This window comes from Canis lupus, chromosome 5, assembly GCF_048164855.1.
Source record: "Canis lupus baileyi chromosome 5, mCanLup2.hap1, whole genome shotgun sequence".
In the NCBI taxonomy this organism is placed as follows: Eukaryota; Metazoa; Chordata; class Mammalia; order Carnivora; family Canidae; genus Canis; species Canis lupus.
The window spans coordinates 41,273,371-41,289,367 of NC_132842.1; the positions used below are offsets into that span (position 1 = coordinate 41,273,371).

Sequence of the window (15,997 nt, forward strand, 5' to 3'; positions counted from 1 at the left end):
ATTTGTATGTTAAAAAGAGAGAGGGGCACCTGGGCGGCTCAGTTATGCATCTGACTCTTGATTTTGACTCAGATCATGATGTCGGGGTGGTAGGGCTGAGCCTGAGTCAGCCTCTGTGCTCAGTGGTATGTCTGCTTGAGATTCTCTCTCCCCCTCTGCCTTTACCCTGCTTCCCCTCAAATAAATAAATCTTTTAAAAATAAATAAAAATAAAAAGAGGGAGAAATAATATATACACAGACATTTCCTCATAGGTATGTGAAATATTTCTGGAAGGATATATAAAACAGTAATTTTAGTGAATGCCTATGGAAGGGGAAACTGAGTGACTAGGGATATATTTTATATATTTTTGTCTTTCTAATTTTGAGTCCTACGAATGTGTAACAATCTAGTCCAAAAGTAAGTTTACAAAATAAGCAAGAAATAAAAGTTCAATTCAAAAGAACTGAGATAATATTCTACTCATCTTTTTTTTTTGGAATGTTATTTATTGGGGCACCTGGGTGGCTCAGTCAGTTAAAAGTCTGACTCTTGGGCAGCCCTGGTGGCTCAGCGGTTTAGTGCTGCCTTCAGCCTGGGGTGTGATCCTGGAGACCTGGGATCGAGTCCCATGTCAGGCTCCCTGCATGGAGCCTGCTTCTCCCTCTGCCTGTGTCTCTATCTGTGTGTGTGTGTGTGTGTGTGTGTGTTGTGTGTGTATGTCTCATGAATAAATAAATAAAATCTTAAAGAAGTCTGACTCTTGGGCAGCCCGGGTGGTTCAGCGGTTTAGTGCCGCCTTCAGCCCAGGGTAGGATCCTGGAGACCCAGGATCAAGTCCCACGTCCAGCTCCCTGCATGGAGCCTGCTTCTCCCTCTGCCTGTGTCTCTCCCTCTCTCTCTCCTTGTGTCTCATGAAAAAATAAATAAAAAAACTCTGACTCTTGGTTTTGGGTCAGGTTGTGATCTCAAGGTCCACATCAGGCTCCGCTCAGTAAAGAGCCTACTCAAGACTCTCCCTCTCCCCTTCTCCCTCTGCCTCTCATGCTCATGCTTGCTCTCTGTCTCAAATAAATAAATAAAATATTTTTTAAAAATAAATAAGTATTTTTAAAGATAAATAAATAAAATGTTATTTATTAAGATACCTAAGGTCAGCATTCACTAAAGGGAATAAAATAAACTCTGAATTACTGATAAATAAATAAACTGTAAGGATAAAAGCTGTGTAATTATCCAGATTTAGTTACCATCAACCAAGATTCTTCAGAAAAAAATGGTTGCAATTCTATACCAGGAATGCAGGTAATTATATTCTACTGCAGCTATTAAATCTCTTAGGGAGAACTGTCTATATTTTTCAACCAGAAGTTACTGAACTAAAACATAAGATTCAAAAATGCTATGATATAGTTACACAATGAATACTCCACAGCAAAAAGAAAGAACAAAACCACACAACATGCATGAATCTCAAAGATATAATCTGAGCAAAAGAAGCCAGGCACAAAAGAGTACAGATTATATAATTCTACTACCAAAAGTTCAAGAAAGCAACTCATCTTTAGTGACTAAAATCAGAGCCGGGGTTACTTTTGCAGGAGAGGGGTGAGTACTGACAATAAGATAGAAAAGGAAGCACTTTCTGGACTACTGGAACTGTTCTATATCTTGATTTGGGTGGTGCCTGAATGAGTGTACACATGTATAAAAATGCACCAAAATACAAAACTTAGGATTTACACATTGCATTATATGTATACCTCCATTAAAAAGATTTATTCAATATTCTTTCCTTAAGTCATAGTTGAAATTTTCCTCTAAATTTAAGCACTAAAATAAAAAATGTGCTACTCGACTCACCTCTCCCATTAATTCCTTAACAACAGGCACCACTCCATTGTGTTTGGTAAAGCCCTGGTATGACATATTCCTGGCAGCTCTTTGGGTGCAAATGAATATATCACCATTCACTGTCTCAAACCCAATGTATTTCATATCAGGGCGAACCCAACAGTTGGTCTGTCCAAACATGGTCTCAGGTCTGAGAGTAGCAGCTACCAAGAAGATGTTTTTCCCTTTCAGGCCACTAAGAAGAAAAAAATATATGTTTATGCAAAAAAAAAAAAAGTGGATTCTATCACATCTGTTATTTCAAAAAGATAAAGCATTAACTCTTTGGCAACCTACCTTAATTTGGATGGGTACGGCTCAAGCACTTTCAACTTGATTAAAGTATATTCCTGAGGTCCCACACCCTAAACAAATCAACAAAAAAAATTTTGAGAGGAAAAAAAGACTTGGATTAAACCCACTAATCTATGTGAGAGATCCGATTCAAATTTTTTAGATGGATTCTTGCACTGTTAGAATAATTCTTTCTCCTAATGAGGAGATTGCTGGCAGGGAGCTGACTATATTCACATAAAAGTCGAATATGGAAGCGCGTGGGTGACTCAGATGGTTAAACGTGTGCCTTTGGCTCAGGTCATGATCTCGGAGTCCTGGGATCAAGCCCCAACTCAGGCTCCTGGTCAATGGGGAATCCCTCTCTCTCTCTCTCTAATGAATAAATAAAATATTTTTTAAAAAATAAAAGTCTGGGACCCCTGGGTGGCGCAGCGGTTTGGCGCCTGCCTTTGGCCCAGGGCACGATCCTGGGGACCCGGGATCGAATCCCACGTCGGGCTCCGGGTGCATGGAGCCTGCTTCTCCCTCTGCCTGTGTCTCTGCCTCTCTCTCTCTCACTGTGTGCCTATCATAAATAAATAAAAGTTAAAAAAATAAAATAAAAAAAAAATAAATAAAAGTCTAATGTATAAGAAGTGACTTGAAAGAGGTGCCTAGGTAGCTCAGTCGATTAAGTGGCTACCTTCGGCTCAGGCCATGTCATGATCCCTCTACTTCTCCCTCTCACTCTGCCCCCCTACCCCTGCCCCATGCACTCGTGCTCTCTCAAATTAATTAATTAAAAAAAAAAAAAAGAAGTGACTTGAAAGACCACCCTCACACCTCACATGACATCAGAACTGGTAAAGGAGGCCCAGACACTACTTAAGAAAAAACAGATTGCTAAGAGGACAGGGGGGGAAAAATGACTTAGAGTAATCACCCAAAACAATGTTTACCAAAAATGGGAGTCAGAATATGTAATTGAACAATCCCACAGAACAGGCATCAAAGAAATACAATGGACTAAGGGTCAGATGATGTGCATTCAAAACCTAGCCTAGGAGCGTCTGGATGGCTCAGTCGGTTAAGCCTCTGCCTCTGGCTCAGGTCACGACTTCAGGGTCCTGGGATGGAGCCCTGTGTTGAGCTCCCTACTCAGTGGGGAGTCTGCTTCTCCCCATTTATCTGCTGCTCCCTCTGCTTGTGCTCTCTCTGTCAAATAAATAAATAAAATCTTAAAAAAAATTTTTTAAAACCTACTCTAGGCCATTACTAATGGCTTGACCCGAGGGAATCACAATCTCTCTAAGCCTTCATTTCTTCATCTGTAAAATAATTGTACTGTGACTCACACAGGATATCCCGAGGAGCACATAAGACAATGAACAAGAAAATGCTTTGAAAAACTATGACAGGGCAGCCCCAGTGGCGCAGCGGTTTAGTGCCGCCTGCAGCCCAGGGTGTGATCCTGGAGACCCTGGATCAAATCCCACGTCAGGCTCTCTGCATGGTGCCTGCTTCTCCCTCTGCCTGTGTCTCTGCCTCTCTCTCTCTATCTTTCTCTGTCTCTATGAATAAATAAATAAATAAATCTTAAAAAAAAAAAAAGAAAAACTATGTCATACTATTGTGTCATATTTAGGATACTGCTGTGGTGTTGACTACATTAAAACTTAATAGAGTCAATAAAATGGGTCTTCTGAATTCAAAATTTTGATCAACTCTCACTTCTATTAGGTAAGTTACATCATAATTGAAAGCTGACTTTGAAAAGTAGTCACTAGACTACAAATACATTCAGATATGGTAATAAAGGAAGATGCACTCATAGGGAATTCTAAGGTCAGATTTTGGCACTGTTGCTGATTCACTGTGCCACGGATTTAGGCAAATCACTAAGTATTACAAGGAAAAATGCTACTAATGTGTCTTACAGGAACGAAGAATGAAATGATGTCATGCATGACTAGAAGTACTTTGGAAATAAGCAAGTAGGCACATGATCCAAACAAGTATAAATGGAATTTGTTTGCGTCTATCAGTTAGCCACACATCTCATTATCTTCCCCATGCTCTCATTTTAGAGCAGTATATACTTCAGGCAGTGCTTCTCAAACATTAGCCTGCAAGTGAATCATACTGAGAGCTTATAAGAGATAGATTTGTGACTCTACCCCAGAGATACTGATTTAGCAATCTGGGGGTAAAGCTCAAGAATGTACTTTTCTATCACAAGCATATACAGCTGGTCCTAGCACGGCTCTTGGAGTCTTGTCCTAGACAAGACACAGACACCTAAGGGGACATTTTGCCTCCCTCTTCACAGCCCCTGGAATACACTTCAGCACTAGAATAAAATTATTTTTAGGTTCCTGATCTATTCTATAAACTCTATGGCCATATTAAGAATTATTATAATTCACAGCTGCTCTATGTCACAGATAATTACCTCTCCAGTTTGCCTGTCATGATCCATGCAAGGCTGTCCATCTTTTGGAGAATAAATGGTATACCTAAAAATAAATAGTAAGTGACAAATATTATTTATCCTAACATATTTGCCTTTGTTGCTAATATCTTACAATATTTCTTCTAACTAAAACTTCTAACTGAACAAATGTCTGCATCGATTATATATGCTTTTTGAGTAGTTGCCAGCCTAGATATTTAATGAAAGCTTCCTACCTTCATCAAAGGTCATACCCCTGAAAAATATATACCAATCTTGGTGTTGTGGTATGAAACAAAAAATTATAAAATATAATTTCAATTATGAAATACCAGTCCCTTTTAATTAATCCACAGAATCAAGGAAGAATCTTAATTTATAGGAAAAAAAAGATAAACCAACACATAAATAAAATTATTTTTGTGCTTGACTGGAAATGCTGAACAGAATCTTTAGGAAGATCATAAAACCAACACTCCTGGGCAGGCTGGGAGGCTCAGCGGTTTAGCGCCTGCCTTCAGCCCAGGGTGTGATCCTGGAGACTCATGATCAAATCCCACATTAGGATCCCTGAATGGAGTCTCCTTCTCCCTCTGCCTGTGTCTCTGCCTCTCTCTCTGTGTCTCTCATGAATAAATAAATAAAATCTTAAAAAAAAAAAAAAAAAACACTCCTATTATCCCTGTCTTTATTTGTCATAAATACTAAGCAGCTCAGAAACATTAAAACATTGGTAAGACAAAAGGGAAAACAAAGAAGACAAGAGAACAAAAAGGAAAAATAAAAAGAGAAAGGATAATGGGAAAAAGAAAGCTATCGAACAAGCACTGAATTACAATCCAAGAATTATATGATTTTTGCTGTATTACACCAAAGGACAACAAACGTACCGCTTCCCAAATTTTATTTTGTTTCTTTCTCTTAACGTTAAAAACTGCCACCTGACAAACGAATCATAGTAAGGATTAACATCAGTGGTGATGAAGGAACGACGCCAGTCTACCTATAGGAGAGAAAATAAAAGGTATTTTTGAGAAACGTGTATATCTCTATGAATAAGAATTCCCACTGACCCAATTATTTACTTTTCGACTCTTCTTTTTTCCAGCCTACATTTATATCAGATATTAAAAGGAAAACAATTTTCAGGTTCCACCTATTAAATATAGATTACAACTATATTAACTTGTGTTTAATTTGTCAGTTTTTAAACATACATATTCATATAACAAGTATAGGAATTATAATAAATTAAGAAAGAACACTTAAATAATACCTTTATATAGTCCTAATATACAAGCTAAACTTTGGCTACTTCATATTCTTTGAACAGAATTCCCTTCTACCAATAGCTAATATATTAAAACATATTCCAATGCAACAAATAATAAAGTACTTTACTATTTACATCAGGCCCATAACAAGAACAATACTAATTCATTAGTGCAACAGAGGTGGAACACATTATTCTAAATTAAGAGGTGGTCCAAATCTAATATAATCATAAACACAAATGTGTCTTCATATTTTATTAAACTATGGGGATGATGGACATACCTTCAAACCCATTCTCTTCAAATCCTGAATAGCCAGTGGTGGGAAATAATCAAGCCAATGTTCTGCTTCAGAAAATTTAACTATCTCTTCATCAGACAGACCAAGGGATTTCATAATGCCCCACTGATATTTAGAAGATCCAGCTTTAGCAGCAGCCTTACTCTGAAAATAACCAGTAAAAACAAACTTCCATCAAGGACCAACCAACAACTAGTTAGCAAATTCCAGGACCACAATAATTTTAAGTGAATAATTCCATTTGGTAATTTTTAAATTCTAAAACATGCTGTTGGTATGTCAGAATACTAAAGGATTCAGATGTACTATTTTGTCTGCCAAACCATATAATATGATACTAAGACTCTGACATGAGAAATAACTAAGCCATTGGAACCATAAGGAATTATCATCAAACATAAGATGTCAGCACCAATCTCCATTTTCTTTTTCCTAACACCACTTGTACCTTTTTTTAGTTATGAATAAGCTACTAACAAGAGTATTGTTCTTTTCAACTATTTACCAATATCAAAAAGGCAACCAAATGTAGGGGATGCAGGTAGGTAAAAGAGTTGAACTATAAAACTATAAAAACCATTAAAAAAATATGAAACTACAAAAATGGTTGGCTCAGCTAGTTAAGCGACCAACTCTTGGCTTTGGTTTTGGCTAGGTTCATGATCTTGGGGTTGTGGGATGGAGCCCTGCATTGGGTTCTGAGCTCAGTGTGAAGAGTCTTCCTGTCCCTCTCCCTCTGCTCCTCCCCTTGTTCATGTTCAGTCTCTCTCTCTCTAAAATAAATAGACAAAATCTTTAAAAAAAAAAAAAAAAAAAAAGGAGGGGCACCTGAGTGGCTCAGTTAAGCATCCAACTCTTGATTTCAGCTCAGGTCATGGTCTCAGAGTTGTAGGATCAAGCCCTATACCCAGCTTTGTGTTCAGCAAGGAGTCAGCTTAAGATTTTTTTCTCTCCCTCTGTCCATCCCACCCTTACCCCCCTGCATGCACACTCTCTCTTTCTCTCTCTCTAAAATAAATAAATAAATCTTTAAAAAAAAAACAAAACTATAAAAAAGCAGGGCAAGGAATTTTGGAGGTGATAGAACTGCTGTGTATGGTATTGCGGTGCTACAAACAGGACTGTGTCAAACCAACACAGCTATCTACTATAAAGAGTGAATTTTACTGTATATACACTTGTTTAAAAAAATCAGCCAGGATGTTGGAGGAATCAAAGATAAATTGCAGACTGTGACAAATGTCTAACAGTATTATAAATATATGCTACAACTATACTTTGAAGTGGGTAAAAAAGAAAGGAGCTTGAAAAATAACTATGGGGGGTGTCTGGCTGGGTTAGTTGGTAAAACATGCAACTCTGGATCTCAGGACCATGACTTTGAGCCCCATGCTGGATGGAAAGCTTACTCAAAAAAAAAAAAAAAAAAAAAGAAAGAAAGAAGTAACTTTGGAAAAGAATGTGTTGACTAGATTCTAAGGACAAAAAGTAGACAAAAAGTATATATGAACATTACTTTCATTGGTAAAACTATTTCTCTCAGGAGTATGGGTTAGCAATTCGGAAACTACTAGTAGACTAGGATTGAACAAATTACGTACTATAAATAATGACAGCCAGGTTTCTCACTGTTGGAGAAAGAAGTCACAAATAAGCAAAGGTTGAAAGCTAAAATGAGCCCCATGGTGCTAACATGGAGCCAGCGTTATATCAGTATAAAAAAAAATTTTAAGGTAAACTTTACTCCCACTGAGGGGCTCAAACTCACCACCCCAACATCAAGAATCACATGTTCTACCAAATGAGCCAGCCAGGCACCTTGTAGTATCAACTTTTTAAATGTACATAGAGATAGGTAAAGAAATATAGGCAGGTGCATATATGTGGGTTATCAGGATTATTATATTATTTTATATAGATATAGATATAGATATAGATAGATAGATATTCCCTTGCTCCTTCTATTGAGAGGGACTACAGACAATGAGTGTATTTAGTATTTGGAACTTATTTCTAAGTATCATTTCTCAATAAGAGGAAACCAGATTCCATGGATAAATGGTTGATTCCAGGACTGTCACAGGGAAAACACAAGATAAACATGGAGTATGTTGGGTACAGGAAATTATAAAGTACTTAAAAAAGAAAAGAAAAAAGATGAGAGCATGTCAGATGGACATAAGAACCTACCTAAAAGACTCTCAATGGCCAAAACCAGAGCAAATTGAGCACTAACAATAACAATCCCCGGGATCCCTGGGTGGCGCAGCGGTTTAGCGCCTGTCTTTGGCCCAGGGCGCGATCCTGGAGACCCGGGATCGAATCCCACGTCGGGCTCCCGGTGCATGGAGCCTGCTTCTCCCTCTGCCTATGTCTCTGCCTCTTTCTCTCTCTCTCTCTGTGACTACCATAAATAAATTAAAAAATTTAAAAAAAAAAACAATAACAATCCCCCAAAACACCAGATAATACTAGAGTATATCTCAAAGAATAAAATAAATATGCATGATTCCATGCAGATAGTAAAAAGAAGACTGAATAAATAAGTAAGTTGGGGAAGAAAGGATAACTATTCCTTTCAGAAGAATTCTAGAGAATATAGAAGGAATGAGGGAAATGGAAAATCACCATTAGAGCAATACAGTTATAACTGTTGCAGGCAAGATCCACTGAGGAATGCTAAATTAATGAGAAAATATTTAAAAAGAAGATATTATTTCCAGGGGCACCTGGCTGGCTCAGTCAGTTAAGCATCTGACTCTTGATTTTGGCTCAGTCATGGTCTCAGGGTCATAAGACTGAACCTAGCAGTGGGCTCTGTGCTCAGCAGGGAGTCTGCTTGGGATTCTCTCTCTTCCTCCCTCTGTCCCTCTCCCCTCCCCTACTTTCACTCACTTCCTCTCCAAAATAAATAAAATCTTTAAAAAAAAAAAAAGATATTATTCCCATAGCCTCTAAGTATCTCTCTCAAAATATACATGAATCAAAGGGAAAAATGGAATCCTTAGAACAGAAAAATCTGACAGACAATACCTAAACCCAATGATCAAGTTAACATCACCCATAGTAAGATATCAACACCGTATACTCACTGATATGATACACTGAAGAGGATACATCACCTCTAAATCTACTCATGAGAAAGTATTAGACAAACCCAAATTGAGGGACATTCTATAAATTATCTGACCAGTAGTTTCCAAAAGTGTCAGTCATAGAAGACAGAAATGGAAGAGACTAGGGGATCGCTGGGTGGCTCAACGGTTTAGCACCTGCCTTAGGCCTGGGGCATGGTCCTGGAGTCTTGGGATCGAGTCCCACATCAGGCTCCCTGCATGGAGCCTGCTTTTCCCTCTGCCTGTGTCTCTGCCTCTCTCTCTCTCTCTCTCTCTCTCTCTCTCTGTGTGTCTCTCATGAATAAACAAAATCTTTTTTAAAAAAAATCAAGAGGATAATATTTGGCTTTTTTACTTTTTAAAATTAGAGTACTTTTTACGTGCCAAGTATTGGGAAGACAAATATAAATTAGACATATATATATATAAAATTTTAACCAAAATAAATATTAACCACCAAACCTTTTTCCCTTTAGCTTTATCTTTAATTATTACTTCTTCTGTTTTAACAGGGATTTCTTCCTCTTCCTCTTCTTCATCTGGAAAATCAGGAGGGCAACCATAAAGCTCTATTTCTCTTTTCAACTTATCAGCACATGCCTATAACAAATACAACATTAGCGTGAGATTCAAAATTCAAGGTAGAAACAATATGAATTTTTTTGGCATTTCTAGAGCAAACTAAAACTTTGAAATTTTCTATAATACATCAATACACATGTGGATCATTACAGAAAACTCATATGATACAATTCACGTATATCAAAATTCACTAATTTATCAATTAGTTTTTTACTTCATTTATTCAACAAGTATTTATTCAACATTCAAAGTACTCAATGTAGTATACTATATGTTAGACATTAAAAGTAGCAAGATACATCAGATACAGTGTTATCATTTTGAATACCAACACGAATAATAGCATTTCTCAATTTAAAGATTACTGTCTTACATCTTCTATCATCATCTCAAGCCTGCCAGGCAGAGAAGACACGCATTTAGTTAGAGAACACACATGAGAGATGAAGAGGTTTACCCAGTTATAAAGCTAGTAAGCTGCAGAACTAACACATGAACTTGGGCTTTCCACCCCAACTCTCCTCAATTATATCATAATGAGTCCACTGTCAAAAATAAAGATGATACCAAATAAATAAATAAGATACCAAGTAGTGCTAACGTTATGAGAAAAATACAAATGCAGAATTATTTATGAATTTTAGGGATGCCTGGGTGGTTCAGCTGGTTAAGCGTCCAACTCTTGATTTCAGCTCAGGTAACCATGTCAGGGTCGTGAGACTGAGTCACGTTGGGGCTCCATGCCAGACATGGAACCTGCTTAAAGATTTCTCTCTGCCCCCTATGTTCCACCCCCAGAGCCAAACCACTGAGCCACCCAGGGATCCCCTAGGGGCACTCTTTCATGCAGAAGAATTTCAGTAAATTAATGAGGAAAGAATGACACAACTAGAAAGTCGCCATTTTACAACCACTTATCCAATAACTGAAATAGACAAGGATCTTAAAACCCATGGGTTACTGAGTGACCAAATATTCAGAGGCTCTCAAAGTATCACCCACAGGTTACTTTCACCCTCAGGGGGGATTCCTGGGTGGCTCAGTGGTTTAGTGCCTGACTTCGGCCCAGGGCGTGATCCTGGAGTCCCAGGATCAAGTCCCACATTGGGCTTCCTGCGTGGAGCCTGCTTCTCCCTCTGCCTGTGTCTCTGCCCACCCCCTCTCTCTCTCTCATGAATAAATAAATAAAACCTTAAAAAAAAAAGTCACCCTCAGAACGAAGAAATCTTGAGTTGTTAACTTACTATCACTAAACTGGGACAAACTGACAATATATGCCTTTCCATGATACAACAGCAGGTTTACACCTCACCAATATAATATTCTTGTCAAAATATTTCACCCAAATCTAATCAAAAGGACATTTTGGGACAACTAGAGACATATGACTAGAGATTAGATGACAATAATATATCAACGTTAAATTTCTTGGAAGTGACAATGAGACTGACGATGCAGAATGCCCTTGTTCTCAAAAGATACATGCTAAAGTAGTTAGAGATGGCACAACATGAGGGGTGCAACTTACTTTCAATGAGTTCATAGAAAAAGAGAGAACATATTCCATGTGTGTGAACTAAAGCAATTATGGAAAATGTTAATACTTGGTAACTACGCTGAAAGGCTTATTATGGGTGTTCATTCTACTATCCTTTTTTTTTACCTCTTCGACAGGTTTGACATTTTTCAAGATAAAATGTTGGATAAGCAAAAGAAATGGGAGTTAATTTTCCCAACTCTCTTATATTTAGGGAATCCTTTCAACCCTAATTGTCTGGCCCCTTCTTTTCTGAGAATTATTCCTAATACCTATTTATGACAGATGAAGACTTTTGCAAACATGACCAAAATATTATACAACTTAAAAAAAGCTATTATACATTAAAAAAAAACTGTTTATTTCTTGATGCCGATATCCTATATGTCATGAGTGCAAAAAATTTCATGTTATTTTACTTGTTAATAGTTATTACCAAAAAAAAAAAAAAAAAGTTATTACCTAACTTGAAAGCAGGAATGTCCATATGTATGGTCATCAATAAAGATATCAAAATTACTTAGAGGTCACTGAGACTTTAATGTGTGCCCTTTATGTACTTTTTTCTTTATGCACTTCTTAAAGTGTCTTCTAAAAATTAATTTTCACTATAATAAATTCAACTCATTTCAAAAAACACTGCAATAGAAGTATCTGAAAACCAAAAAAAAAAAAAAAAAAAGAAGTATCTGAAAACCCTATTCCAAATTCCTAAATTGGATATTACATTTGCTTTAAGCTAAAATAAGTAGAAGCCAATCCCAAAAGCAATCCTACCTTGATAGGCATTCCAGTACAGTGTAAACCAAAGGGAAACAGACAAGTTTTTCCTTTCAGTCTCTGGTATCCTACTGCAAACTACAGAAAGCAAACTAAATTTAAATTACAAATTCAAATGTTAGATAAATACAAAATGTTGACTTTTCACAAAGATCGACAGTTTAGTTTTCCTCCACCTCCCTTCCTTTAGAAGTCATTCCAAAATTCTGCCCACTGTTCCTTTTTTCTCTTTTCACCAGCCGAGAAATTACTTATGACTACACATCATACTTAGATTGCTGCACACATATATACACAGCATATGCCAGTTAAATATAAGAAAATTTAAGAGAAGTATTAAAATTATGCTTAAAATTAAGGAATTCTAAGTTCCCTTAACAGGAAATAAATTCTATATATGCCATTTTCTTCAAAATAGTATTTATCAAAGACCCTCCATCCCATTATATTAAGCACAGGAAACTTTACCTCACATTTGGATAAAGAAAATGTGTGTCCCAAATGAAGGCGCCCATTCATATACGGATATGGGAAGGTTACAAAGTACTTGCCCTTGCTGAAAAAAAATCATGTAAAAAAATAAAGTACAGAGAAGAAAATGTTAAGTTTCTTTTAGAGTAGGGAGGTGGAGTGAACGTAATGTGTACTACAAACAACTTGCTTAAATTTTATTACTTAAAAAAATGACATTTAAAATTGAATTTATAGATCTGGAAATTAAAAGCCCTCTGAAATTGAAACTTACTTTTGATTTAGAAAGAATAAGATATTTATAGGTAGATATTAAAGAAATAAATATCCTTGTAGCAAATACTAGAGGTTTAATAAGCTAAAATGCTGAGTAAAGATAATTTACTAAAAATAATTTTAATACTCTTAGGATACTGGATTAATTTAATGTTTTAGTAATTAAATGAGATCTGCCTTCATTAGATACATATAAAGCAATTCAAGTCTGTCAGGTAAAATAAAATATCCTCAGTATTATAAGATACATGGTAAAATAAGTTTAAAAGCACTTTTTTAAAGCTGTTCAATTTATTATATCCTCTTTTCTTGTGAATCAAATGTGTAACATACATACCTGTTATGAAGCACAATAAAATGAACACCTGTAGGCACACTATCCAACTGATGAATCCACTGAAGCTATTCATGTGCTCCTCAACCCTCTCCTACCAGAGATAAGGATCTTAAAATTTACTTTTGTCATATTCTTGATTTTGAATCACTTATACATGTATCTGTGCCCTTAAACAGTGTATCATTTAGTTCTGCTCACTTGTCAGCTTTATTAAAAAATTATATACTGGGGTACCTGGGTGGCGCAGTCAGTGAAACAAGGGACTCTTGATCCTAGGGTTGTAATTTCGAGCCCCACAATAGGTACAGAGATTACTTAGCACTCTATGTTACATTTCTAAGTTTTTTCAGTTCATTTTCTTTCACTGTACAAAGACGCTTTTTCAGTTCATTCTTGATAACTTTAAATTACCTATAATTGGCTAAAATTCTAGAACAAACAAAAGCTTCAAACTACAAAGTATAATATCAGACTTTATATTACAACAACACTTTTACTTTCTTTGAAAAAAGAAAAAGAAAAGAGAAAGAAAAAAAAAACCATTAGAATGTTGCTGAAAAGGAGGACACACTTTTGAAATCAGAAAGTCCTGACAAGTAGTCCAGAGTCTGTTGATTCCTACCTATATAACCCTGCACTGGTTAGTCTCCCTGTACCTCAGTCTCCTCATCTATAGCACAGGGATAAAAATATTGCTAATCTTGGGGTACCTGAGTGGCTCAGTGTTTAAGGATCTGCCTTTGGATCAAATCGGGGTCCTGGGATTGAGTTCTGCATCAGGCTCCCTATAGGGAGCCTGCTTCTCTCTCTGCCAATGTCTCTGACTTTCTCTCTGTGTCTCTCATGAATAAGTAAAATCTTAAAAAAAAAAAATAAAAATTTAAAAATGTTGGTAATCTTAAAGGGTTATTAGGAAGATTAAATGATAATATTCATGCTAAAAATGGCATATTTTCTAATTTCTTTGCATACTGAACAAAAACTTTTCAAGATTAGCTACTACTATAATTGTTGTCAATCTATTTCTTCATTGTAGGAAGACATTTTTCTACATTTCAACATATCTGAAATCGAAACGCATCTTATAATTGACCCATATATTTATTACAGTACTGTTTGGGGGGAGTTATTTTAGTTTTTCCCAGTATCATAATCATTATCTGTAGACTGTCTTATAACTGATGCTTAACATCAAGACAATACAGTACTTATGAAATAAGACCTTCAAATACAGAAACCCTTTAAAATTTATATTTTGTGTCACTATAATATGAATCTCTAATACAATGATTTCATCAGTCAGCAAAGACAAAACTTCAAAACATTCTCCTTTGTCTAAATACAAAAAAAAAAAAAAAAAACTAGTTAAAAAAAAAAAAAACACCTTATGTAGAAAAAGTCCTTTAGGGAACCCTGGGTGGCGCAGCGGTTTAGCGCCTGCCTTTGGCCCAGGGCCCGATCCTGGAGACCCGGGATCGAATCCCACGTCGGGCTCCCGGTGCATGGAGCCTGCTTCTCCCTCTGCCTGTGTCTCTGCCTCTCTCTCTCTCTCTCTGTGTGACTATCATAAATAAATAAAAATTTAAAAAAGAAAAAAAAAAAAAGAAAAAGTCCTTTAAGAATTCTATAGGAGGGAAAAAAAAAAAAAAAGAATTCTCTAGGAGGGGCACCGCTGGCTCAGGCAGTAGAGCTCATCACTCTTGAATCCAGAGTTGTGAGTTCAGGCCCCACAATCAGCAGAGCTCACCTTATTTATTTAAAGATTTTATTTATTGGGGATCCCTGGGTGGCTCAGCAGTTGAGTGCCTCCCTTTGGCCCAGGGCTTGATCCTGGAGTCCTGGGATCAATTCCCACAATGGGCTCCCTGTATGGAGGCTGCTTCTCCCTCTGCCTGTGCCTCTGCCTCTCTCTCTGTGTGTCTCTCATTAATAAATAAATGAAATCTAAGATTTCATTTATTTATTAATTTATTTGAGGGAGAGAGAGAGAAAACACAACACAGAGGGAGGGGTAGGAGGAGAGAGAGAAACAGAACCGTAAGCAAACTCTAAGCTGAGTGTAGAGACCAATTTACAACCCTGAATCATGACCTGAGCCAAAATCAAGAGTTAGACAATCAAGTGAACCACTCAGCCACTCAGGTGCCCCGTGCCTACTAAAAAAAAAAAAAAAAAAAAAAAAGGAATTCCAAAAGGAAACAGGATCCTAATTTCAAAAGCAGAAAGTAGAAGTTACTCCTTCAGCCTGTTTCAGACATTATAAATACAATCTGTCTTATCCTTTCCATAAAGTGGTTTCTGTAGCCAACAGTTTCGGAAACACAAAGTGTTGAACTTCACAAAGTATTACTTACCCAGTCTGGTTCTCTAAATTAGATGCATCAACCTCAAATACTTTCTCAGTAGCCCATTTCTGTTGGATTTCCTTCTCAATCTTCTTCAAAAAGTCTACTTTGGCTGTTCCTTTTCTTTCCTATTAGACACAAAAGAGAATAATCTATACAGGCTTGTTTTATTTTTTTTTTAAGTTTTATTTATTTATGATAGTCACACAGAGAGAGAGAGAGAGAGGCAGAGACACAGGCAGAGGGAGAAGCAGGCTCCATGCACCGGGAGCCCGACATGGGATTCGATCCCCGGTCTCCAGGATCGCACCCTGGGTGAAAGGCAGGCGCCAAACCGCTGCACCACCCAGGGATCCCTACAGGCTTGTTTTAAAA

General features: G+C 36.9%; 1 protein-coding gene across 3 annotated transcripts in view; it reads right to left on the bottom strand.

Annotated features, from left to right (window-relative positions):
• LARS1 (leucyl-tRNA synthetase 1) overlaps nucleotides 1–15,997 on the bottom strand; it is a 75,172-nt gene that overhangs the window by 50,711 nt on the left and 8,464 nt on the right. For all 3 annotated transcript variants that reach the window (XM_072826354.1, XM_072826352.1, XM_072826353.1), the window contains 9 exons: nucleotides 15,632–15,750; nucleotides 12,662–12,749; nucleotides 12,191–12,271; nucleotides 9,757–9,894; nucleotides 6,161–6,322; nucleotides 5,494–5,606; nucleotides 4,604–4,667; nucleotides 2,173–2,240; nucleotides 1,846–2,071 (listed from right to left, as the gene is read on the bottom strand). In XM_072826354.1, the coding sequence (XP_072682455.1) occupies nucleotides 1,846–2,071; nucleotides 2,173–2,240; nucleotides 4,604–4,667; nucleotides 5,494–5,606; nucleotides 6,161–6,322; nucleotides 9,757–9,894; nucleotides 12,191–12,271; nucleotides 12,662–12,749; nucleotides 15,632–15,750 (1,059 nt within the window). The remainder of the gene's footprint in view (nucleotides 1–1,845; nucleotides 2,072–2,172; nucleotides 2,241–4,603; nucleotides 4,668–5,493; nucleotides 5,607–6,160; nucleotides 6,323–9,756; nucleotides 9,895–12,190; nucleotides 12,272–12,661; nucleotides 12,750–15,631; nucleotides 15,751–15,997) is intronic.